The sequence below is a fragment of the Nycticebus coucang genome, chromosome 9, assembly GCF_027406575.1.
Source record: "Nycticebus coucang isolate mNycCou1 chromosome 9, mNycCou1.pri, whole genome shotgun sequence".
In the NCBI taxonomy this organism is placed as follows: domain Eukaryota; kingdom Metazoa; phylum Chordata; class Mammalia; order Primates; family Lorisidae; genus Nycticebus; species Nycticebus coucang.
Genome location: NC_069788.1, coordinates 2,406,976 through 2,433,586, shown reverse-complemented (window position 1 = coordinate 2,433,586; position 26,611 = coordinate 2,406,976). Strand labels below are relative to the sequence as shown.

General features: G+C 45.2%; 2 protein-coding genes across 4 annotated transcripts in view; one reads left to right on the top strand and one right to left on the bottom strand.

The window, feature by feature from the left end:
* Positions 1-25,734, bottom strand: part of UBE3D (ubiquitin protein ligase E3D) — a 167,143-nt gene extending 141,409 nt beyond the window's left edge. For 2 of the 3 annotated variants that reach the window (XR_008382526.1, XM_053602955.1), the window contains exons 1-4: positions 25,522-25,734; positions 18,734-18,930; positions 14,137-14,227; positions 3,254-3,485 (exon numbers count right to left, since the gene is read on the bottom strand). Coding sequence is in view for 2 of the 3 variants with exons in the window: in XM_053602955.1 (XP_053458930.1) it covers positions 3,254-3,485; positions 14,137-14,227; positions 18,734-18,930; positions 25,522-25,598 (597 nt within the window). In the remaining variant the exon portion in view is untranslated. Of the gene's footprint in view, positions 1-3,253; positions 3,486-14,136; positions 14,228-18,733; positions 18,931-25,521 lie in introns of those variants that run through there. The other variant, XM_053602956.1, reaches the window with a different exon arrangement.
* Positions 15,792-16,871, top strand: LOC128594280 (F-box/LRR-repeat protein 15-like). Its single transcript, XM_053602958.1, has one exon. It carries the CDS (start codon positions 15,806-15,808, stop codon positions 16,706-16,708), a length of 903 nt encoding a protein of 300 aa, XP_053458933.1. The 5' UTR covers positions 15,792-15,805; the 3' UTR covers positions 16,709-16,871.
* Positions 25,735-26,611: the final 877 nt, after the last annotated feature.

Below are 26,611 nucleotides of genomic sequence, written 5' to 3'. Positions count from 1 at the left end.
TTTTAAGCTTATAAATCATTTTTTCCAGCAATGCAAGCACATCAAGATATGCCCCTTCCCTTAAGTACCCACATGTCCACCTGCAGTCCAGGGAGAAGAGAGCTCAGAGAGCCGATATGCCTCCTGTAAAGGCTGACCCTGTGGCAACTTCATGCTTTCTTACAGTAAAACATATCTACGTGGCCCTAAATTGGTATTATAAATACTTTCCTAAGGATACTATTTTGTACAAGTTAAATCTGACTACCCTCATTAAATCTCACGGAAAACTAAAGGCTTTACTGAACCTAATACAGTGTATAAGAACCGTAATGCTTGAGAAAAAAGGATTTTTCTACTTGAAGCAGATTTCTTGTCAGATAGTCTGCCATGTATCTCATTTATAATTGCTCTTGTGGAACATTTTGCTTATTTTTCAAGGGAAGAGGAAAAGTGTTTTTTGTTTTTAAAATAAGCTTCAACCCTTACCAGACACGAGTAAATCAGGGTTTAAAACTCAGATCGACAAAAAGCAAATTACCTCAAACAACCAAATGTGTGGATCTTGATTAAAACAAACCTATAGTAAAAGATACTTTTAACACAATTTCTAAAATGTATATATGGCCTGGTATTATATCATCAAGGAGTTAAGTATTAATTTTATCAGATGTGGTAACAGTGTGATCATCCAAAAAAAAAAAAATCTGTATCTTTAGACATACATCTTGAAATACAGGGGGAAAACGACATGTTGCCTGAGATTTGCTTTACAGCATTTTGGCAAAAAAAAAAAAAAAAGATGAAGCACCCTTGAGGATGAAGATGAGGCCCCAGGAGTCATGACACCATTCTTCTCACACTGGTGAGTTTGTACAAAGTTGAACAACACATTTTTTTAAGAACACAAAAGAGACACGACACACCTAGCAATTTAACAAAACAAATCACTAAAATCAATAAATTATTACCAAGTATTTCAAGAAAGCAAAAAGGTTGTTATTCCTACTTGCCAACAGTAATATAATCCAAGTTCAATTTTGTTTGTTCTTTAAAAAAAAGACTATTCAGTGTGGCTATACTTTCTAAGTCTTGCATAATACTAGGAATCACATAAAAGGATGATGTGCCATCTTTATATAAGACACAAAGTTTTTATTATGTTGGTAGGCACCAAAAATAAGGAAAGAATAGGGAAAACTTCAGCAGATATGTTTTAAAAATAAAAAGTACGTACTACCAGGCAGACAGAGGCTCCAACAAGGGGCTGTGAACTCCAAAAGGGCGTCCAAGAGGAGAGACACTGTCAGGCTTTGTGTTTATTTGTATAATCTTAAAAAGCAGATCTTTTTAATTGAACTATTACAACACATGAATTTCTGGTTTGCAATGCATTTGTCTTCACCTATGCTTCAAGGAAATAATAAAGTCAGCTGTACAAATAATAAACCAGCTGAAGGGTGTGAGAGCTCAAAGGAGCAACCCGGGAGGCAGACGCTGCCGGGCACTAATTCAGTCAGTGTACTCGAGTCAGCAGGGGTGCTCAGAGAGGTGGGCAGCCTTCTGTCCTCGCTCTTATTTTCTCTTGTATTGTTTCAATTTCTAAGGACCCTTGATACTGTCTTACCAAAAAAACGTTTCCCAAGAGATACCATTAGGGTGGTTTGTCAACCTGTGACATTTCAAAACCCTGCTAGATGGCTCAGCAGGGTGATATGAGAAATAGGTTTTCAATAGCGCAGAGCAGCCCTGCTCCCACAGGAGCCTTGAGAGCTCTGTCTAAGCAGACCCTCCAAATTCATGTTACTATTTTAGTACAGGCACACTCTTTCAACTGCCACAGTATGCAATTAAAGCAGAACTTCCACCGAGGCTAACTTGGGAATAATTTTGTCAACAGCAGCTTGTCGTGATACCACATAATTTCTATAGTCTCCTTAATACTAAAAGTTTTCAAGTCTAAAGATGAAGGGACTAAGGCCTAATTGTTTGTTTACAATGAAGAGAAATTCTTGCTAATGCACAGCATAACTAATAAAGATGTAAATGTGAGACTAATTCAGCACAGACTGCGGTTTATCTACAGAGGAAATGCGGTTTCTCTAATTTAATCTTTCTCCACTCTTTTCTGCTTATGCCCTCCAAGTATTTAAAATGCATAGCTCAATCATAAAAAATGAAAGTTAAAACAAAATAAAAAGTATTAGTATCTAAACTTAGGTTAGAATACAAATGTAATATAATCATATTGAATATAATGATTAATTTATGGTCACTCACCACTTACCTTTTAAAACATAGAATGTTAATTTACTGTGTTTCATTAAAGAGAACCACACTTTAAGGGATTTCTGTTTATAGTGAGAGATAAGGCACTCAAATAATTTTAACTGATGATAACTAAGATTTAATATTTGATGAATTTTCTTCATCTCTCTCAAAATAGTTCTATAAACTGACTTACCACCTAGGAGCCACCACACTGCTGCATATTTCCTGCAGTAGCTCAGTCATTACAAAAAGTAAACGAGTTCTAAATGACATTTAAAACCCAATATTTCTGTTCCTACCAACAATCAGACGTTGAAATGATTCTTTGGCAATGATTTTCAAGTTTTCAAACCACACCTGTATTGACCGGCTATCCGGGAACGACCTCTCACAGGGCCAAGCCATGGCCAGAGGTTTTCTTTTAAAATAAAGCAAAGCACTTGTTCCCTTCAGTGGGGGAAACTACCTCTCCCAAAGCAGCAGCCACACAGCCACCGGCCCCTCACCTCCATTCCTGGGGGTCTCTGCCACTTCTTTTTCCTTAGTGGCATTTGCATTTCTGACCGGCAGAAGCCTAGACTACGGCAGAAGCCTAGACTATGGCTGAAAGAGCAAAATACCTAGGGGCCCAATCATAGAATAGATATCCTGGAGCAAGGGAGTATTTTTCAATTTAAATCAGACTATTTAAGATAAAATGCACCTGGATTAAGAAATCTGTCCTGAAAATAAGCAAACAGGGCCCGCTGGTTGTAAAAGGGCGGCACTCCAAGCTGGGCCTGCAGAAGTCCTCTCCATCCTCCCCAGAGCCCCATGGCTGTGTTAGTTTAAGGCCCTACGTTCCTCCTGGATGGGCAGGTCAGTGCTGGAGGATAAAGGCCACTGAGAACAGGTCTGGGTCTTTTCAACAGGTTATGTAACAAATCTGAAAGAAGAGAAGGCTGAAGAACCCAGTACGTAGGCCAGACTCTAGATAAGTATTTATTTTGAAATAATATTTTACCAGTTTAAAGTGGTTCTCAGGAGGAAGATGGCACTTCTCTGCTGGGGATACTTCAGATCCTGGATGCCACAAATTGGTTCTTAAATTCACCAAGAAGAAAGAGTCTCCAATAAAACAGTCGTGCTCACGTGGCTGCAGTGGCTTATTAGCAAAGGGGTCAGGGTGGCAGCACCACTCCCCAACCAAGGCCCCCCAGTCCTCGCCGGGCAGGGGGAGCACCCTGAGGAGCTTCCTGGGGGGGAGAGGAAAAACTACTTTATATGGAACAGAATGCAACTCACATTTTCTTGACAGAAATCAGCAAGGCAGATGAAAGAAACCCGCCCACCAAACAAAAGGTTTGTAACTTTTCTCCCAATTATAAAAGTAATACTAAGACAATTTTAAAAATGAAAATAAGTTTAAAGAAAACAAAATCATTCTTTCTCACTGCCCCAAGATAACTTTTTTACAGGACTATACGTTTCTTCGCCCAGAAGAGACACATTTGTCCACATCCATGCAAAGGTTGGGATCAGTGGACACACAAACTGCATCTGGCTTTTGTTGTTTTAATTATATTATGATTCTTAATAATCTACAACATTCAATTCCATAAGTAGCTCGAAACTCTTGAGGTCATTTTCTCACTGCTATATATTCAGGTTTTGAGTTTTTCATTATCAATATCCCTGTGAGAAATATTCCTATAGGAAATCTGTGTACATTTCTGATTATTTCCTTGGGAAAAAATCTTGTGTAAGGTGATAAGCAAACATGATATGCATGTTTTTTTTTTTTTTTTTTTGTAGAGACAGAGTCTCACTTTATGGCCCTCGGTAGAGTGCCGTGGCCTCACACAGCCCACAGCAACCTCCAACTCCTGGGCTTAAGTGATTCTCTTGCCTCAGCCTCCCGAGTAGCTGGGACTATAGGCGCCCGCCACAACGCCAGGCTATTTTTTTTTTTTTGGTTGCAGTTCAGCCGGGGCGGGGTTTGAACCCGCCACCCTCGGTATATGGGGCCGGCGCCCTACCGACTGAGCCACAGGCACTGCCCCCTATGATAAGCATGTTTTAAAACCCAAAACCCATCTGGTAAACTGCTTTCCAGAAAGGCAGTAGCAGTTTATAATTCTTCCATTCACCCTTTTCACAATTGAATACTATCATTTTTCCATCTTGGCATGAGTAATGAGTAAAAATGTTCTTAATTACTGGTGAGACTGAATGGGTTTTCCTATTTATTGATCACTGTGGTTACTCTGTAAATTGTGACTGATGACGCTTTTCCAGCGAGGTGTCGGCACGCTTTTGCCAATCTGTAAAAGCATTAAGAGTATCAACCTTCGTTTACCACCTATTACAATTTGTTTTGGTGTTACTGCCTTTTATTAATATAATTTGGTTTACATTAATTGAATTTCAAATCATCTAAAAATTTCTTCTGTGATTTCTTCCATTATTGTATTTTAATTAACTTTTAATTTTGGAATAATTTTAGATTTACAGAAAAGTTACAATGATACTTCCCCTAGCTCTCTCTGGCATTGCTATCTTACATAATCATGGTAGATTTGTCGGAACTATCCAAATCCTTTATCTGGATTTCACCAGTTTTTCCATTAATGTCCTTTTTCTTGTTATTCCAGAATCCAATCTATGACAGCACTTAGCCATCTATAATAACACTTAGCAATCCATGACAGCACTTAGCAATCTATGGTAACACTTAGCAATCCATGACAGCACTTAGCAATCTATGGTAACACTTAGCAATCCATGACAGCACTTAGCAATCCGTGGACAGCACTTAGCAATCTATGGTAACACTTAGCAATCCATGACAGCACTTAGCAATCTATGGTTAACACTTAGCAATCCATGACAGCACTTAGCAATCTATGTAGCACTTACCAATCCATGACAGCACTTAGCAATCCATGACAACACTTAGCAATCCATGACAGCACTTAGCAATCCATGACAGCACTTAGCAATCTATGGTAGCACTTAGCAATCCATGACAGCACTTAGCAATCTATGACAGCACTTAGCAATCTATGGTAACACTTAGCAATCCATGACAGCACTTAGCAATCCATGACAGCATTTAGCAATCCATGACAGGACTTAGCAATCTATGGTAACACTTAGCAATCCATGACAGCACTTAGCAATCCATGACAGCATTTAGCAATCCATGACAGCACTTAGCAATCTATGGTAACACTTAGCAATCCATGACAGCACTTAGCAATCTATGGTAACACTTAGCAATCCATGACAGCACTTAGCAATCCATGACAGCACTTAGTCATCATGGCTCTCTAGTTTCTTCTGCTCTGTGACAGTTTCTCAGAATTTCCTCATGTTTCAGGACCTTGTGACTTTTGAAGAATACTAAATGAGGTATTTCACAGAATAGCCCTGTCTTGAATTTGTCTGATACTGTCTCAAGATTAGACTGGGGTTTGGGGTAAGAATCCCAAAGAAGGGAGATGCCCTTTTCGTCACATCATAACAGAGGGTATGTTATTACCAAAATGACTTTTCATTGGTGATGCTGATCTGGTTAAGGTGTTATCTGCTAGGCTCCTTCTAATACAATACTAATAAATTAAGGTGCCTCTAGATGCTACTTAAAATATGTAAAATCTGATCATGATTTTTTTTAACAATTCCCCCATGCTAAACATCATTTTTGATTCTCTAATCAACTACGAGTCTCTTCTCAACTAAGAGCAATTAGTTTAGAAGATGGTAGATAATTTGGAATTGAAGAGGGCAGAGCTGGGAATAGGCAAGGCTGATTTTGGTTTGATATGAGAAAAAAAAAAACAAACTTTCCTTCTTGAACAGGTGTTCCAAGTTAGGACCTGGCTGCGCCCCTGGCATCATCAAGCTGCTGAGCTTGGGAAGGGCCCTGAGAAGCAGTTCTTTCAACACACTTTCCTGAATGTCTGCTGTGAAGTAGGCACTCTGCTGGCACAGAATACAAATACATTCACTCCCTTCTCTAGTAAGAAATGTAGACCTAGGGTGGCGCCTGTGGCTCAGTCAGTAAGGCGCCGGCCCCATATACCGAGAGGGTGGCGGGTTCAATAGCCGGGCGTTGTGGCAGGCACCTGTAGTCCCAGCTACTGAGGAGGCTGAGGCAAGAGAATCGCTTAAGCCCAGGAGTTGGAGGTTGCTGTGAGCTGTGTGAGGCCACGGCACTCTACCAAGGGGCATAAAGTGAGACTCTGTCTCTACAAAAAAAAAAGATATGTAGACCTATAAACAAATACTGAAACCACAAGTAATAAATGCCCGTATGTAGTAACAGAGTAACAGTTCTGAGTTCCTGGGGGCAGGTGGAGTGGCACAGATCTCTTTGAATATTTGATGAGAGTGTGAGCCCTTCTCCTCAAACACATTCCCATAAGCGCACAAAACCTGCATATTATTTTAGGGGATTCCTAGGTCCCCAAAACAATCTATGAATTCAGGACAGTAGACACCAAGTGCTAGGAGAGTAGATGGCCTGTGGGCTTCAGAAAAGAGGTGATATCTGAGCCTGGAAGGAGAGCAGCTCTCCAGACAAGGTTGGGAGTTGGGGGCAGCAGGGAGGACAGAGTGTGGAGGTAGGTGCCTACTGTCTGAAGTGAACTAGCATATTTTAATAACTATACGGCATGAGGCCCCTGGTTAGGGCTGCTGCATACTGGGATTAGAGGGTTAACAAACCTCTTCCCTTGCTGCTTGAGAAATCTGACCTAGCTCTGTTACCCTGGAAACCAGGTAAGATCTTAGGCATGGATTCTTTATCACTAGGCAACGTTGCTTAAGGTAAAAATGATCCCTGATTACCAAACTGGGGGGAACCACTAACAAGCTTAAGTGTCTGGCAAGTATGCCAGGCTTTGGACGTCCTGAACAGTCTCTAGTGGGAAACACACAGATCAAGCCAGAGCCTCATCAGAGACACTTGGGTGCTCAGGCCCTCAGCATCCTCCAAGCCAGGCAGCTAGCTCCTCCTCCTCCCTGGTTCGGACTTGTGCCTTGCACCTGGAACTAAGTAAGAGAGGGGGATGGGAGTCCCCAGACAGGTGTGAGCAGCTCCAGAGCCCCTGCTGAGAGGAATTCTCGGTATGCCCTGCTGGAAAACCAGCAAGAAAGGCTCGTTGGTGGTCCTGTGAGTGTGCATGTTTATTGGGACTTAAAAAGACCCTGGAGGGCACTACACCCACCTCATCCCATTTAATGCTCACAGTGACACATGAGGTAAGAAATGCCATCTCCTCTTACAAAGGAAGAAAGTGAAGCTCAGAATTATGAACACTTCTGTAGGAGTTCACAGAATGAGAGATGAACAGTGATGCCAAGGTCTTAACCTGGGTCTTCCTGGCTCCAAAACCAAACTTTCTCCCTTGAAATATACTGCCTCTTGGGTGGTGCCTGGCTCAGTGAGCAGGGCGCCGGCCCCATATACCGAGGGTGGCAGGTTCAAACCCAGCCCCGGCCAAACTGCAACAAAAAAATAGCTGGGCGTTGTGGCGGACGCCTGTAGTCCCAGCTACTCGGGAGGCTGAGGCAGGAGAATCGCCTAAGCCCAGGAGTTGGAGGTTGCTGTGAGCTGTGTGACGCCACAACACTCTACGGAGGGCAATAAAGTGAAACTCTGTCTCTACAAAAAAAGAAAAAAAAAAGAAATAGGGCGGCGCCTGTGGCTCAGTGAGTAGGGCGCCGGCCCCATATGCAGAGGGTGGCGTGTTCAAACCCAGCCCCGGCCAAACTGCAACAAAAAAATAACCGGGTGTTGTGGCGGGAGCCTGTAGTCCCAGCTGCTCGGGAGGCTGAGGCAAGAGAATCGCGTAAGCCCAAGAGTTAGAGGTTGCTGTGAGCCGTGTGACGCCACAGCCCTCTACCCGAGGGCGGTACATGAGACTCTGTCTCTACAAAAGAAAAAAAAAAAAAAGAAATATACTCCCTCTCTTAGCAACACAGAATAGCCGTGGGAGAAACTGGGCAAGCTGCATGGGGGGCTGCAGGCCACAGTGAAGGGCAGGGACCTGGTCCTACAGGAAGCAGGAAGGGAAGTAGCAGCTCAGAGTTTAATTTTTATGAAGAAGAGAAGGCAAACAAGTCACCTACTTAGAGTGGGAGCCAGGCCTCAAGAGGCTCCTAGGCCTTCTGTCCCTTGACACTGCACATAGTGTCAGGAAACAGACCTTGGATATAGTGCAAAGGTAACGTCAAAATCTCATTATCAAGAAAATGAAACTGTGCTGAGATTTGCAATGACCTGACAGACGACTGACCTTAACACAAAATAGGATACTTTAAACTTCAACCCCACCTCATAGCAAATAAAAGCTATCGCACATCCTGTGACCATCTCCATGACACAAACTAGAATAAGAAAGTGCCTTAATTCATAAGTCACAGCAAAGACAAAAAGTTTTTTTTGGGGGGATGGCAAAAAAAAAGAGTGAAATGATTTCTTAAATTTTCTCTCAATATTCTATGATAAAAACACAGGTTTATAGTACATTAAAATTTGCTAGCTATTTTTAATGCCTTTTGAGCACAAAGTTTTAGAAAATAAACTTAAAATATACACTTTAATAAGTGCTGTTGGTTATTGATGTTATACTTAATATTTAAACACATACACAAGAAACTGTCTGTCCTTTACTGTTACATAAAATAAGAAAATAGAAAGAAACAAATAAGAAAATAAACATATACACAGGAAAATGAAATGCCTCTTAGCTTTAAAATCAACCATTAATCAGTGATAATAACAATTTTAGTAGCACAGAGATTTTACAGAGGAGAGTGTAACTGAGTAGACAGGCAGAATCATAAGAATAATACCAAACACCAAAATCTCAAAATACAGCTGCTGAAATTTAGATAAATTCAAGTGACGTTCTCCAACTAGTACATCACAAATCCTATAAAACTAGCTTTGCATTTTAATACTATTATGTACATAGTATGATTAGACCCATAAAAGTTTTATTCTACTGCAAAGGGCTGTACAACATTTCCAATGGTCCAGTTGGTGGCTGCAGTCTTCACAAAGCCTTTGATCACTTTCCCCTGGAAAGTGACAACATTCACAGGAGTAGCTACTTTTAGACTACAGCCATAGCTGGTCTGCAAGGGAACAGTCAAGCACTGACGTTCTGACTTCCCCTGCTTCTATTAGGCTCTTCATGCTGGTTTTGTTCTGGAGTGTAAGGCTCTTCCTGCTGGTTTTGTTCTGGAGTGTCAGCGTCCCCCTGAGTTCCGGGTGACATCCAGCACTGCCCCACCCACACAGGCAGCACAGGGACACCCAGCCCAGAGACCACAGGCGAGTACCTGCTTCAGAAGCCTGAGGTTGGGAGGTCTGTCTGATGAAACGATGTTATTCACGTATGACACGAATTTAAGTCACACGTGGGAAGCACAATGACCATTTAACTATTTCTAGGACTATTTGCAAAGAAGGACATGGTACTGTTGCTTGACGTTGGACCTATTAGTCTTTAAAAGAGTGTAAGTCAAAATTGTACGTGTTTAGATAAATTTTATATAAAGATTCTGCTGATCTGTTAAAAATATAAACTGGCCCTCCATTAACCCAAAACAACAAATTAAATAAAATATATAAACTGGAAAATGTTATTGTAAAGAAATGAGGTAGTATTTGTTTTCAAACAACCAAAATAAATGGCTAAGTGATCCTAAATTAAGAAAAAATGAAGCTGCTTGGATTGGCACATGTCATTGCTCTGGTGCTAAGGAGCATGAGAAGCCCTTGGAGAGTCTCACTGGGTTAAACTGCAGTCTATACCTTAATTCTATCATTAGGTTGACAAAAACCTTTTTCATAAAAAAGAAAACAAAGGAGCAAGTGTTAATCTTGCGCTAGCTATCCAGACACTCAGGAATCACAGAGCCCGTGAACCCCAAAGTGTGATTTCATGGGGCTCACTGATGGGAGAATTTTCATGCTAATAAGACTCTTACAGGGCTCTCTAAATTCCTCGTTTTATAGTTGAGGAATCTGAGGCCCACGAAACCAGATGACCTATCCCTGGTAATCAGGCTATCCAGCCAGCAGACCTAACCTCTGTCCCATCACCTGTGAGAGGGACCCCCAGGGCAGACCCTCCTTCAGGGCGCCTCGCCAGAAAGAGGGTTACGATCAGTTGATTTTGGTACAGCACACACCATCTCTTCTAAAATGCCTTGGGTCTTGCTTCCTATTTCACAAGCACAGATGCTGTCCTTACCACTCACATAAACCAGGTAACTGACAGAGAAACAAGACGACCACGGGTTTGCTATCAACAATCAATGTGCAGACATTGGAACATATGCTTCTTTCCCCAGACACCAGAGTCACAGGGCACGCAGCCGGAGGGGGGTGGAAACGTAAGCAAGGCCTGAGTCACTTACTAAGGATTTCTCAGCAGCACTCAAGGAACACACTGCCAGACACACAGGTGTAATGTGAAAAGGCTTTCAGGTAAGCTTTGCTTAAAAGAGGCAAAAGCTAAGTCAAAAAAAAGCTAAGTCAAGTGCACTGTTTATCTTAGAGAGAAGGGAGAAGGACGGACCATTTCCCTGCAGCCCTGAAACAAAAGGCAGGAAACACTGAAGGAGGCAATTTACTAGTCTGTTAACAAGAACAATTTGGAAAAGGGGATAGAGTCTGTAAAACCTAAAGAGGCCTGTTGATGAGCATTTTTTCATATGTCTGAAGGCCGCGCGCCTGTCTTCTTCAGAGAAGTTTCTCTTCAAGTCCCTTGCCCAGCCTGCGATGGGATCACTTGTTCTTTTCTTGCTAATGCGTTTGAGTTCTCTGTGGATTCTGGTTATTAAACCTTTGTCAGAGATATAACCTGCAAATATCTTCTCCCATTCTGTGGGCTGTTTGCTTGCTTTACTTACTGTGTTCTTGGCTGTGCAGAAGCTTTTTAGTTTGATCAAGTCCCAATAGTGTATTTTTGAAGCTGCTTCAGTTGCCCAGGGGGTCCTTCTTATAAAAAACTCGCCCAACCCAATTTCTTCAATGGTTTTCCCTGCACTCTCTTCTAGTATTTTTATACTTTTATGTCTTAAGTTTAAATCTTTAATCCAGTACGAGTCTATCTTGGTTAATGGTGAAAGGTGTGGGTCCAGTTTCAGTCTTCTACAGGTTGCCAGCCAGTTCACCCAGCACCATTTGTTAAATAGGGAATTTTTTCCCCACTGAATGTTTTTAATTGGCTTGTCAAAGATTAAATAACGGTAAGTAGCTGGATTCATCTCTTGGTTCTCTATTCTGTTCCAGACATCTACTTCTCTGTTTTTGTGCCAATACCATGCTGTTTTGATCACTATCGATTTGTAGTATAGTCTGAGGTCTGGTAGAGTAATTCCTCCTGTTTTGTTTTTATTTTTGAGTAATGTCTTGGCTATTCGAGGTTTTTTCTGATTCCATATAAAACGAAGTACTGTTTTTTCAAGATCTTTAAAGTATGACAGTGGAACTTTAATAGGGATTGCGCTGAAGTTATATATTGCTTTGGGTAGTATGGACATTTTAACAATGTTGATTCTTCCCAGCCATGAGCATGGTATGTTTTTCCATTTATATGTACACCATGGAATATTATGCAGCCTTGAAGAAAGATGGAGACTTTACCTCTTTCATGTTTACATGGATGGAGCTGGAACATATTCTTCTCAGTAAAGTATCTCGAGAATGGAAGAAAAAATATCCAATGTACTCACCCCTACTATGAAACTAATTTAGGACCTTCACATGAAAGCTATAACCCAGTTACAACCTAAGAATAGGGGGAAGGGGGAAAGGGTGGGGAGGGAGGGGGGAGGTGGGTAGAGGGAGGGGCATTGAAAGGATCACACCTGTGGTGCATCTTACAAGGGTATATGTGAGGCTTGGTAAATGTGGAATGTAAATGTCTTGGCAAAGTAACTAAGAAAATGCCAGGAGGGCTATGTCAACTAATGTGATGAAAATGTGTCAAATGGTCTATGAACCAAGTGTATGGTGCCCCATGATCATATTAATGTACACAGCTATGATTTAATAAAAAAAAGTCAAAAAAAAATAAAGAGGCTTGTTGAGCTTTAACTATTATATATTTTATATCATTTAATTCTCTTGACAAGTGTGAAAAATAAGCCTTATTAGAAAAAGCTGAGGTGGTGGAAACACGACTTCCCAGCTGCTGAGCTGTCAAACTAGAGCTCAAAGCCAGTCCCTTGCTCCACGCCTGGCTCCACACTGGGGGCTTGCCCAGGTCGGGGTAGGAACGGGGTAGAGAGGGGCCAGGGGTTGGGTCAGGTTGGGGGTAGGGTCAGAGGTAGGGTCAGGTTGGGGATAGAAACAGGATAGGGTCAGGGGTTGGGTCAGGTTGGGGATAGAAAAAGGATAGGGTCAGGGGCTGGGTCAGGTTGGGGATAGAAACAGGATAGGGTCAGGGGCTAGGTCAGGTTGGGGATAGGAATGGGGGCAGGGACAAGGACAGGGACGGGTCAGGGGTTGGTCAGGTCGGGGGTAGGAGGGTACTAAAAGTAGAAAAACTAGCTGCTTGTCATCGCGTGCTACTCAGGAGGCTGAGACAGGAAGATTGCTTGAGCCCAAGAGTTTGAGATTGCTGTGAGCTGTGATGCCAGAGAACTCAACCCAGGGGACAGAGTGAGACTCGGTCTCCAAAAAAAAAAAAAAGGAAAAAGAAAAGGGGGCATGGAAGGTTTGGGCAGGGGAGGTCCCATGGATCTAAGAACCATCTCTCCAACGGTCTAAATGCACCAGACAATGGCAACATGAGGGAAGGCCAGGTGGATGAGGAGAGGACAAGTGTGTCTAGGTGAGAAGACAGAGGCCTCACCTAACCCCTGGGGTAGAGGAAAGTGCACTTAGGCAGATGTCAGGGTCACTGAGACAAGGACTCTGGGAAAGGAGCGGGTTCCAGGTATGAAAGATCCATTCACTTGTAAGTCTCAGGATACTGACTCAAGAAACCCTAACAAAAACTTCTGAATTCTTTCTTTAAGATCGCTAACAATAATAAGATGTGGATTTGCTGAAAATTCAGGGGGAAGAATTTGTGCCCAAGAAACAAAAAGGCTGATAGGAGGAAGAAGACAAAGAAATAATTAAAAGAGCCCTTGGTAATGCCAAAAAAGAAAGAAAGAAAGAAAGAAAAAAAGAAGAAAAAAGGAAAAAAAAAAAAAAAAAACAGCAAAAGCCTCCCCATTTCAAAGCAGTAATCATAGCACAAGAAGAGATTGGGAGACCAACCTGATCACTGGGGAAAGGTTAATTTGAGCCTGGTGTGCTCTGTTTTAACAATTAGGGGAAACAGGAAATAAACTTTACAAATGCACTGATAAAAATAATTTAATAAGGTAGCGCCTGTGGCTCAAAGAAGTAGGGCACTGGCCCCATATGCTGGATGTGGTAGGTTCAAACCCAGCACCAGGCAAAAACTGCAAAAAAAAAAAAAGTCAAAAAAAAAAATAGTTTAATAAAGACTTTTGCTGCAAAAGCTTTGGTTGCATAGAAAATTTACTGACTGGAAAACTTCATTCACTATCCCAATGGATAAAAAGTGCTAGGTCACGTGTCCCTTTTCAGAAGGAGGTGCGTCAGTGCCCCCCACAGCTCTGCACCCAGACAAGCCTTCCTGCCTCCCAGCCAACACCCTCCTCCCTTCTGTGTCTCCCTGGCAGAGCCACCACTCTGTGACTGCTGGTGAGTTCTGGGGTTGATCTTGTTCAGAGCAACATTAAACCGGCTCTCGTTTTAAGGCCATATGCTGCTGCACTGGCAGTTACTTCGAAAATTCTTTTAGAAGAAGAAGAGAGCGACTGCCAGGCACAGGATTAATCAGCATTAAATACATGCCTTACCTGCCCTCTACTACGGCCTCACCACAGGCTTGGCAATAAAGCGTGCAATATTCTTGGGCTTTTGGGCTTTGATTAAACACAGAAGTCGAATCTAAAGAAAATCAATGACATAGAAAAGCTTAGAGGCTGGAACAAATAAATATATTAGCATACTTAAAGAACTTAATAACCACAATAAATTACTACCAATAAACATTGTTCATGATCTACCTAGAAGTACGCATTTAATTAGTATCATCTGATGACTCACAGGAGCAAATATTGTGAAGTTGTTTTCAAAAACAACAGATTTTGCTGAGGGTGTTAGTGCTGGGTGTTGCCCTAGATTACCCACATAACATTTGTTGAGTTATTTCTCTCATTCTATAAATACCAACATTAAGGACGGGTGGAAATGAATGATTCCTCCACGTGGAGCCCACGGCAAAGCTCTGCCTCCTCAGCTGCCCTCTGCTGCATCTCACAGTTCAGCTCCTCACCAGAGAAGCTGCTCCAAGGGAGCTCTTCAGTTCAACTTGGCCTAAGCAGCTATGTCGACACTGGAACATCATCATCTATACAGACATACGAGGTCTCGGACTGGTCTTCACAGGAGAGGGCCCTGGGAGTGCAATGGCTCTAGAGAAAGGTCCACTCTTTCAAGAGCAAGATCCAATTTCTGATGAGCGCTGTGAAAAGTGTGCATTTCCCTCACTGCAAAACAGGACTGCAGAGAGGCATGTTCCTTTAGTTTCTGTTATTTCTCTTGTAAAAAAAGAACATTTTCACAAAAAACCCTAAAATGTCTATCTACAGAAATTCTAGTTAAAGAAATGAAAACAGGGCGGCGCTCGTGGCTCAGTGAGTAGGGTGCCAGCCCCATATACCGAGGGTGACAGGTTCAAACCCAGCCCCAGCCAAACTGCAACAACAACAAAAAAATAGCCAGGTGTTGTGGCAGGCGCCTGTGGTCCCAGCTACTTGGAAGGCTGAGGCAAGAGAATCGCCTAAGCCCTGGAGTTGGAGGTTGCTGTGAGCTGTGACGCCACAGTACTCTACCAAGGGTGACAGAGTGAGACTCTGTCTCTAAAAAAAAAAAAAAAGAAAGAAAGAAAGTAAAACATATCCACTAGTATCAAGAGATTTGAACTTGGTTTATGTTACTCCCTACATATTTTAAGGATGAAAAAAACTGAAGTTAGAAAATTTAATACTTGGCAATTAAAAATTATTCAGCTTATAGGGAGGACCATAAATCCCTACAGCACTAAGGAGAAATAAACAGCATTATTTTTAACTTTGAGCAGACTGGTAAGAGACCTTGGGAAGACATCCCAGGCGGTCTCTCTAGGCCAATCCACAAATTGTCAGGGAAACACTGCCCTCTGCCGGCCGCCCAGCAGGAGACCCATGGTCAGGCTTAACGTGCATAGCTTTCTGAGACAAAGGGTCGCTGCCCAGTAGCTGCCTGCAGGAACCTAACACCTGCTCTCACAGCACATCCAGCTGCAGCCAGCTCCACTTCAGGGGTCATGACTGTCACTCAGAATAGAATGCCATGCGATGTTGCCTGCAGCTGCCCTTAAGAGTGGGCTGAGTGGGCTCGCTGTTTAAAAAGTCAACTTTTTGTCCTGAAACACAAACTGAATGCTGCAACTTTCAAAAGTCACTTCCTGGCACTAGACAGCCGATGGAGCCACGGATGGAGTCGTCCGGAGTAGAGCAAGAGCCCGGAGCCGTCAGGCTCCTGGACCTGCCCTGGGAAGACGTGCTTCTCCCACATGTCCTGAATCGGGTCCCACTGCGCCAACTACTGCGACTGCAGCGCGTTAGCAGGGGGTTCCGGGCGCTAGTGCAGCTGCACCTGGCCGGACTGCGCCGCTTCGACGCCGCTCAGGTGGGTCCGCAGATTCCACGAGCCGCCTTTTCCTGGCTGCTGCGGGACGCTGAGGGGCTACAGGAGCTGGCGCTGGCGCCGTGTCACGAATGGCTGTCAGACGAGGACCTGGTGCCGGTACTGGCGCGGAATCCTCAGCTGCGGAGTGTGGCGCTGGCGGGCTGTGGGCAACTGAGCCGCCGTGCCCTGGGGGCGCTGGCCGAGGGCTGCCCCCGCCTGCAGCGCTTATCGCTCGCACACTGTGACTGGGTGGACGGGCTGGCGCTGCGAGGGCTCGTGGACCGCTGCCCGGCCTTGGAGGAGCTGGACCTCACTGCCTGCCGCCAGCTCAAGGACGAGGCCATCGTGTACCTGGCGCAGAGGCGCGGCGCCAGCCTCCGCAGCCTCTCATTGGCTGTCAACGCCAACGTGGGGGACACCGCGGTTCAAGAATTGGCACGCAACTGCCCGGAACTCGAGCACCTTGACCTTACCGGCTGCCTCCGCGTTGGAAGTGATGGCGTCAGGACATTGGCCGAGTACTGCCCAGCGCTGCGCTCGCTACGGGTGAGGCACTGCCACCATGTGGCCGAGCCCAGCCTGAGCCGCTTGCGAAAGCGCGGTGTGGACATCGACGTGGAGCCACCGCTGCACCAGGCCCTGGTACTGCTGCAGGACATGGCGGGCTTTGCACCTTTTGTCAACCTGCAGGTCTGACCCACCTGCTGGTTAGAACACAGCTGGACTGTGTGGCCTGACACTTGAGCTGTAGGGAAACCGAACTGTGGGGGCCTCTGGTGAGAGGCTAGTGCCCTGTCCTCCCCTGGAGCTTCAAATAAAGAGCTTTTTACCCCCAAAAAAAAAAAAAAAAAAAAAAAAAAAAAAAAGTCACTTCCTACAATGCAGTGTTGACTCAAGTTCACATCAGTATGCATCTACTTATATTTATTCATTCAGAAAATTATTTATTCACCACCGATGATGTGAAGCTGCTAAAGGAACTAAGAGCTGAGGAATCTATTCTGCATGCCCTTTCATGCACTGTGGAACAAGCTTTTAAAATTTCCTTTTCAGACTATTTTAGTAAAATGTTTTGAAAGTGTACAGAAACAGGAGACCAGCAAACACAAACAATGTGCAAATGAGCACAGTGTTAATTTATTTTGTCCTGCAGTTAAGATTAAACAGCACTTGTTACAATTTTAAAAATACTTCCAGTCTTGCTATTTGTAGACTGAATGGGTGGGCAACAACATACACTGGGTCCCTGGAGGTCCACATTCCTGCATCCCTAAAGTCACAGTGACAGAAGACTAGGAAATGCTCCCCCATGACATCTGAGCCTGCCCCCAGCTTCCCAGATCCAACACAGAATTCCCACTGTGGTTGCCGGTGTTCCTGTCGCTAACGGACCAAGTGATGATGTCACCAGATCCAGACCCCCATGGTCTCCTCCTGAAACACTTTCCCTGCCTATTATTAGGCATACTCAGGGGGTCTATCCCCATCTTGGGGACCCCAGCCCTCTTTCCGTGCTTACCCAGGAGTTGTCCTTAGCATTTACGCTCTGCCACTGAAGCTCCAATGATACCTCTTTTCTCTACTCCTTGTTCCTAAAAACCAACTCTACTCAACTCAAACTAGCTATTCACTAATCCAGGACGCCAGCAAAAATTACTCTCCAGCAAAAAAAAAAAAAGAGTAAAACTCTATCTTCACTTTCCTCCTCAAAGCCAGGAATAGACACTCGTGAATGCCCACATGTCCCAGTGGCTCTTCAGGACAATCTGACTGACCCCACTTCCAGCAAGCACACACCTCAGACAAAGGGATTACTACGAGGCAACAGTGAAGTCTCACGTACAGCTGAAAGAACTACTCTCTATCTCTGACAACAGACATAACATGGGTCTTTCACAGCCTGTTTCCCCTTTTTACTGCCTTTTAATCCTCAAAGCATATTATTCGCATTGTAAGAGATGTACTGAACTAATAATTTTATTCAATAAAACCTGAGATCTAAAGAAAACTTTCTTTTGCCTTACTGAATCAATATACCAATCATAAAACATTGTAAATATAATAGGCAGAACCACAATCAAAACTAAATCATGCATCAGACTCAACTCTGGGACCTTTATGTGTACTGTCCTACTTGGAACTGTCCCTACGTGGATGGAATCATTTCTGTTATTCTCTCATCAAACACCTCCTCTTTGGAGTGGCCTCCCTAACCACCCTTCACCAGACCCCTCCTCACTCCCTATCCCATTATTTTGGATCACCTTGCCCAAGGCACTTTTCTCAGTATGCAATTCAATCTTGTGTTGATTCTCTGTTCCCAGCCACTAAATGTAAGCTCTGAAGAGCAGAGACCTTCTCTACCTCACTCACTTCTGCATCTGAGCACCTGGCCATCCATGCCTATCAGGGGGCATGAAATGAAACACCACTGAATGAACATTCCCATGTAATGTTTTAAAAGCAACCAGGCCTGGCACAACTGATCTAATCTTCACATCACATCTGTGAGCTGTCAATTTTATAATTAAAGAAACAAAACCTCTGTGAACCTACAAAGGCTCCTAAAGAGGGAGGGGCCTTGGGCCACAAGACACACTCCTCCCAGGCTGCTGCTAAAGAGTTTATTCACCTGGGAAAAGTTCAACTTATCAAAAGGAACATCACCTCTGATGTTTTCATCACGAAGAAAACGCAGAAAGAGAGTCCCGCTGAACTCACCGGTGCTGGGCTCAGCCTGGGCTCGCAGCCGCAGGTGCAGCCCATCCCAGGCGTCCCAGCGCAGCCCGCGGCAGGAGGCCGGCTCCAGCCTCACCCATGTGGGCAGCCGCAGCTCGGTGCAGCCTGCCGGGGCTTCCACGCAGAGTGAGGATGGGGTCAGGGAGAGGTCCATGGGCAGGTCTCCTTCTTCCATTTCCCTGGTAAACAAAAATAAAACCCAAACAAGTTATTTCTCATAAAGAAAACCACATGATGAAAGAAACAAAAGTGACCAAGGACCTCTCAGTTCCTCTTCAATAGGGGCTCTAAAGTCCTTGCCCCAGGAAAACAGCCTGGAGCAGGCCATAAAAGCAGCACATCTCCACTGAGTTTAGATCAGACCAGACAGTATCCTCACTGTTTGGGAACATGCGAGTCCCGGGACACATTCCTATTCTTGTTTCTGAGATCAGCACTGCAATCACACTTTATGCTGCAGAATCAGAGCAGAGTGCCCTTACCTCACATACAGGATTTTGTTTTGTTTTGTTTTTTGCAGTTTTGGGCCAGGGCTGGGTTTGAACCCGCCACCTCCGGTATATGGGGCGGGCGCACTACTCCTTTGAGCCACAAGTGCCACCCACATACAAGATTTTGATAAAGAGACTAGGAGTAAGTGAAGCAAAAGATGCCAAGGGAAAGCTTTCTTGTCAATTTTAAGAATAAAAAAAAATTAATGAAGAAAACAATACAGTCATGTATGAACACTAATCTGATTCAAACTCCTCCGTGTTGGCAACGAAGAGCAACCCTGTCCTCTGTCTGCCAGGTGTCAGAAGCACAGGCGGGTGAAGGCACGCACAGAAGTGACCCTCCTTTGAGACGGAGACATGCCAAACATTGTACAGGGGGACAGGGGGACAAAGTACAACAGCTCCCTCTTAAGTACAGACTGCAGGCCATCCTCACGAGGCCACCCGAACGCTGACATCAGGCTACCTGCTCGAGTGTCATCTAAGCACAGAGGGCTGACCACACATTCGGGGTTAGGCTTTTTTTTTTTTCTTTTTACAGACAGAGTCTCACTTTGTCACCCTCAGTAGAGTGCTGTGACATCACAGCTCACAGCAACCTCCAGCTCCTGGGCTTAGGCAATTCTCTTGCCTCAGCCTCCCAAGTATCTAGGACTACAGGCACCTGCCACACCTCGCTAATTCTTTAATTTTTTTTGTAGAGATAGAGGTCTCAGTATACTGCCCAGGCTGGTCTTGATCTCCTGGCCTAAAACCATCCTCCCACCTCACCCTCCTAAAGAGTTTGGATGACAGGTGAGAGTCACCAGTCCCAGCCAGGCCTCTTAACTTGCCTTAGAACAGTGGTTCTCAACCTGTGGTCGTGACCCACAGGAATGTATTAAAGGGCTGCAGCATTAGGAAGGTTGAGAACCAGTGCCTTAGAAAATCTTACAATTAATCTTCTGGCTAGTTCCTTTTCAAAACACATAGAGCTATACTTAATTGACAATAAAGAATATAAATTTTTGCAGGGACAACAGCCTCAAACAAGTCAAAAGTCCAATTTCAAGAAAACAATGTTTAAAGACTAAAATTCTCAGGACAGCGCCTGTGGCTCAAAGGAGTAGGGAGCTGGCCCCATATATCAGAGGTGGCAGGTTCAAACCTGGCCCTGGCCAAAAACTGCAAAAAAAAAGATTAAAATCCTCCACAGCAAGAGTCCGCTGACTGTACCATAAATGCCCAGACAGTAAATACAAAGGCTTTGTGAAACATGATTTGTTACACATTCTACTTTGTATTTTTTGTTTGTTTGTTTTGTAGAGACAGAGTCTCACTGTACCGCCCTCGGTAGAGTGCCATGGCATCACACGGCTCACAGCAACCTCTAACTCCTGGGCTTACGTGATTCTCTTGCCTCAGCCTCCCAAGCAGCTGGGACTACAGGCGCTCACCACAATGCCCGGCTATTTTTTTGTTGCAGTTTGGTCGGGGCTGAGTTTGAACCCGCCACCCTCAGCATATGGGGCCGGCGCCCTACTCACTGAGCCACAGACACCGCCCTACTTTGTATTTTTTAAAACACTTAAATATATATAATCCATTCTTAGCTCACAGGCTGTATGAAAACAGGCTGTGGGTAGGACCTGACCAATGAGCTATACTTTGCTGACCAATATTCTGAAGCTACACAGTATCTATTTTGCCATCTCAATAATTTTGAAACTGGACTATGAACAGCTGACACTTGCAAGGGACTTAAGGAAAATCACTGTGTCCCAAAGTCCCCACTATCACCCCGCTGTGGCTGCCACCCTTCTTCCCTTCCTGGAAAATTCCATCATTTCCGTATGGCCAAGCAAGGTAGGCATCAGGGGAAATGCGGGGAACCACAGTGGCCTGGCGCAGATGTGAGAAACCAGGCAGGGTATGCAGGGCGTCCACAGGGGCCACTAGCCAGCAGGGGGGAGGGGTCTGAGTGGGAGACGGGCAGCTCAGCACCACTGCTGCAGACCTCTCTTAGCCTGGACTGCTGGAACAAAACCCCACGGGCTGGGCGGCTGCAGGACAGACAGGGCCGAGAGAGGAAGTTCTGGAGTCTCATGTAAGAACACTGCTCCTATCACAGGGCCGCCACCTTCACGCCTCATCTAACCCTATCAGCCCTGGGGTTTAGGGCTTCATGCATGAATTTGGGGGTGGGGAACACAAACATTCAGCCCATAACAGAGTTCGCACAGATGAGAGCGAAGGGAGAAGAGCAGCAAAGGATGGCACAGGTAAGCCCCACGAGGAGACTGACCAAGCAGATCAATGTGGCAAGGACAGGACAGGAGGGCCAGCATTCTCAGTGGGAGGGGGTTACAAAGCGAGAGATGGAGAAGACTAGGGTGAGAAGTATGTGTGGAGTCACGGCTTTCAATGACATAAACAGTACTGCAAGCAGAGGTGACTGGATGAGTGCACTGTGTGTATGCTCGTCCACATAGGAACACCATACGTGTGTCACACAGACACCCCAGCTCTGCGACAGAATACACGCAATAGTAATGACCACACTTGGGGCCCAGATCTTGGTTTGCAAAGGCCATTTTCACTTTTAAAAAACAAAAGCAGAGTTCCTGAGTGAAACAACTACATCCAGTGAAATGAAACTGAAAAAGAAGGCAGTAAGCCTAGAACATGTTGCTGTGCAGCAAATTTAAGTAAGAAATCAAAGAAAGGTAAGCCCACGTCCAGACAGACACAGGAGCCTCCTCGAAGGGACTGCCCTGGCCACATCTGCTTCAAGCAAAAAAAGTAACCCACTGAATAAAACAGGACCACATGTCCTTGCTGATGTAAATAAATAAGCAATCAGAATAAATGACAGTCAGGTAAGGAGCGGGGTATTCAGTCTCAAAATACCTCTCAATTTTGTACGCATCACATAGAGAAAGAGGCTTGGAGGTGGTGGAGCAGCGGGCACGGCCTCACTGATGTGCTCAGAGTCAGCACAGCCAGCAATGGAGCAAACCAAAATCAGGGGCTACCCGGTGTGTGCAGCATGCAGAGCTACACACCTCAAACAGGAACCACTTCTGTCACGTTCCTGCCAAAGATGCACAGCCTGACTCTCATCTTGAGAAAACACAAGACGAAACCAAATGGAAGAGTGTTCTGCAGAAGTGTTACAACCTTCAGAAGTGTCAAGCCAGGGAACAGGACGCTAGACTGACACTGAGCACTGACGAGGGAGATGCAACGCGCGGTTCTGAACTGGATCCTTTTTCCGCTAAGGATATTCACAGAATATCCTTATAACGGGCAGAACGTGAATGAGGTCTGAGTACAAGGTGGTAGGAACATATTTCCTGATTTTGAGGGTTACACAGTAGTTACTTAAGAAAATGTCCTACTTTGAGACTAATTCTGCTACCATAGTACATAAAATCCTCTTATACTTGAGCCTTTCTTCACTATTCACTTGTATTCTTTCAAGTATCACACCTTGCTTATAAGTATCCAATAACTTCATCTATGTACAAGCTGAACGGTCTGTAAGGCATAATGATAGGCTAAACACAGATCCTACAAACACTTGCTGTCAAAATTCCAGGCATTCTGCCAATCCCTTCAACTCACCAGTTAGTAGTTTTAAGGTCATCTATGGTAAAAGTATTTACTCCATAGGAATCAACAAATGTTGCCATTGAACATTTCGCTTGATTGGTTTGGCTTTCCTGGAGTTTCTAAGAGTTTTGATCATGAACACATATTGCTTTTTCTAGTGAATGTCCACATGTACTGAGATGGTCATGTTTTTTCCTTTAGTCTTTACATCTGTTAATTACATTACAAAAAATTATTCATGTTCAACCGCCTTGGCATTCTTGGGATAAACTTTGTCCATTCATTTCCTCCATCCACAGGTGTTTACTGAGTTCCTAATCTAGTATCAAAAACAGCACAGTGAACTGATTTCTCACAAAGATGCCATGTTATTTCAATGGGAGAAACAATGATTTTTTAGTGATGAAACAGCTGAATATCCTCATAGGGAAAAATGAACTTTGACCCCTCACTGCAAACACAAAAATGAATTTGACAGGATCACAGATCAAGGTATACAAGCTAAAAACTGTATAATTTCTAGAAAGTAAAACAAGCAAAAAATTTTCACAACCTTGGGGTAGGAAAAGATTTCAGACATAACAAATACTAACAATTAAGGGAAAAACTGATAAACTAACTTTCATTAAAATTAAAATTTCTGTTTTTCAGAAGACACTATTCAAAAAATTAAATGGCAAGTCACAGATTAGAGGAAAATATTCACATATTCGTAAGGCATATATATGAGAAAAGTCTTGATTCAAAGACTATGTAAAGAAGATTTTTAATGTGATAATAAGGCAAACAACCTGATTTTTTTTTTTTTTTTTTTTTTATATACTGCAGTTCGTGGCCGGGGCTGGGCTTGAACCCGCCACCTCTAGCATATGGCGCCGGCGCCCTACTCCTTTGAGCCACAGGCGCCGCTCAAACAACCTGATTTTTTTTTTTTTTTTTAGCCATGCCTGGGTTCGAACCCGCCACCTCTGGCATATGGGGCTGGCGCCCTACCCCTTTGAGCCATGGGCGCTGCCCAACCTGATTTTTAATGGCAAAAAATTAGAAGATACTTTTAAAAAGAACGTGCGTGAATTGCCAAAGTGCAAATGAAAGGCACTTAACATTATTAGACCTGGGAGAAAGGCAAATGAAACAAGTCACCACTTAACATCCACGGAAATGGCTCAAACCATTACTTTTTGGCAACTTCCCACAAAGTAATGCCCATTCTACCCTATGACCCAGAAATTTCACTCTGGTATTTACCCAAGAGAAATGAAAATGAATGCCCACAGAATTATGGCAGCTACATTCACAAAAGCAAACTGCAATCCAGCACAGGCAAATGGATAAATGAACTGTGATCTATTCTTACTAGGAAAACTACTCAGCAAGAAAGATACAGATGAAACATGAATTCCAAAGACATCACATTGCAGGAAAGTAGCCTCAGCAAAGAAGTACGTACCATAGGAATGCATTTGCATGTAGTTCAAGAACTGGCAAAGGCCGCGGGGTGACTCAAGCCTGCAATCCTAGCACTCTGAGACCGGCAGAGGCAGACTGCCTGAGCTTAGGAGTTCAAGACCAGCCTGAACAAGCAAAGCCTATCTTTATTAAAACTAGGAAAAACAAAAACTGGGCGTGGTGGTGGATGCCTGCAGTCCGAGCGACCTGGGAGGATGAAGCAGAAGTCTGAGGCTGCTGTGAGCTGGGCTGACATTATGGCACTCCAGCCTGGGTGGGGGAGCAAGGCTCTGTCTTGGAGAAAAAGAAAAATTGGTAAACCTAATGTATGTTTAATAAAATCAGAATAGTGGTTGTTCCTAGGGCAGGGGAATTGTCATCTGGTAATAAATCTCAACAAAGACCACAGTCCACAAATCAATAGTCCAGAAAAGTTAGGTTTCTCGAGTTATTAAACAAGTGGGCATGCTCCAGAACTGTGAAAGGTGTTTTGCTTTGGAAAGGTTTGGGCTCCTAATTACCCTACAAGGTGGACTGAAATTGGAGATAGTTGTCCAAACTCAGGATTTTTCAAAGAGAGAAAGAAATTCAGAGAGTACTATTACCCTCCTTTTAAGATTGAAGAAATTCAGGTTAAATTATTCTAAGTGTGTGAGGAAGCTAGGATTTGAACTCAGTTCTCGCGCCAAATCCCCAAACAGCCACAGCAGATACCTGGCAAATCTGAGGAAACCTCCGCACCCATTTACCCGCAGCTCTGTGTGATTAAACTTACAGCAGCCGCAGGAGGACCACACACTATCAAGACTGTTGTCAAGAAAACAAGAAAGAGAACTTCTTCCGAAAAGTTTCCTGTTTGTGTAGTGCATGACAAGTTCTCATGGACTCCTCATTGGAACTGGGGACATGATGAAAGAATAAGGGTGAACCCCGGCTGCACCCTTCCCGTCCGTCCCGAGTGACGGTGGCGGCTCCTCCGCAGACACGGGTGGAGGAGAAGCGCCCGCGGTTCCTCACTCGCAGCCCGGACCTCCCAACACGGACCCCGGATGAAGGCAAACCAGACCTCATCACCCGAGACGCAGGGCGCCGCCGCCGCCGCCGCCGCCGCCGCCGCCGCCGCCGCGCGGCACGTCCCCGCTCCTCCAACGCGAGCGCGCACGGGGCGCCGGGAGCCGGCCGGGCGGGCCCCGCGCGTCCCACACGCCCCCGGCCCGCCCGGCACCGCCTTACCCCACGACCAGCAGCGCGCTCTGCAGCTGTCTCCGCACCTCCAAGAACACGCGCGGGACCGCCGCGGTCGCTGCCATGGCCAGGCCGGGCGAGACCGAGCCGAGGTTCTCACGAACCCGGGTCAACCCGGCCAGGAGCCGTCGCACGTGCGGAGCGAGAGGCAGCGGCTCAAGTGGAGGCGGCGGTGCGGACGCCGGGACCCGACAGCCTGCGGACCCCGCCTGGAACCCACAGCGCCGCCTGCCGGGCGGAGGGCGCGCCGCCTACGGGGAGGAAAGGGCAGGGCAGGGCAGGGCAAGAGAAGGGAGGGGAGGGCGGGGAGGCAGGGCAGGGCAGGGCAAGGAGGGGAGGGGAGGGCGGGGGGCAGGACAGGGCAGGGCAAGGAGGGGAGGCAGAGAGGAGGGAGGGAGGGGAGTGGGGCGCGAGTGGGGGCCGCATTTTCAAACTTTCAAATCCAGCCTTTAGCCCAGCGCTCTGTGAAACACGGGCGGGGAGAGCCACGGTGTCCTCCCACTCTGCTGCTTGGGAGCTTGTCCTGGCCCTTAAGACTCCCTACAAATGAGCCTAAAATCAGACCCAGACAGTAGCGGGTAGGGGGGTTGGGGGGGAGGGAGGAGGACGCGCCTTTGACTTTTTTTTTTTTGTAGAGGCAGAGTCTCACTTTATGGCCCTCGGTAGAGTGCCGTGGCATCACACAGCTCACAGCAACCTCCAGCTCCTGGGCTTAAGCGATTCTCTTGCCTCAGCCTCCCGAGTAGCTGGGACTACAGGCGCCCGCCACAACGCCCGGCTATTTTTTGGTTGCAGTTTGGCCGGGGCCGGGTTTGAACCCGCCACCCTCGGTATATGGGGCCGGCGCCTTACCGACTGAGCCACAGGCGCCGCCCTGCCTTTGACAATTTTGTGGTGAGGCTCAAAGAGAAGGAAGTGATGGTGGCGGGTGACACTCGTGGCTACTGTCCCCAGGAAGTTCCAAGACTAGAATTCCTGGCCCCAAACCCACTTTATCTTGGTCTCTTTCTTTTTTTTTTTTTTTTTTTTATTATTTTTGGCCAGGGCTGGGCTTGAACCCGCCACCTCCGGCACATGG

Bases quoted from the DNA above. Each gene is read 5' to 3' on its own strand.
- LOC128594280 (XM_053602958.1), top strand. From the start codon at position 15,806: ATGGAGCCACGGATGGAGTCGTCCGGAGTAGAGCAAGAGCCCGGAGCC.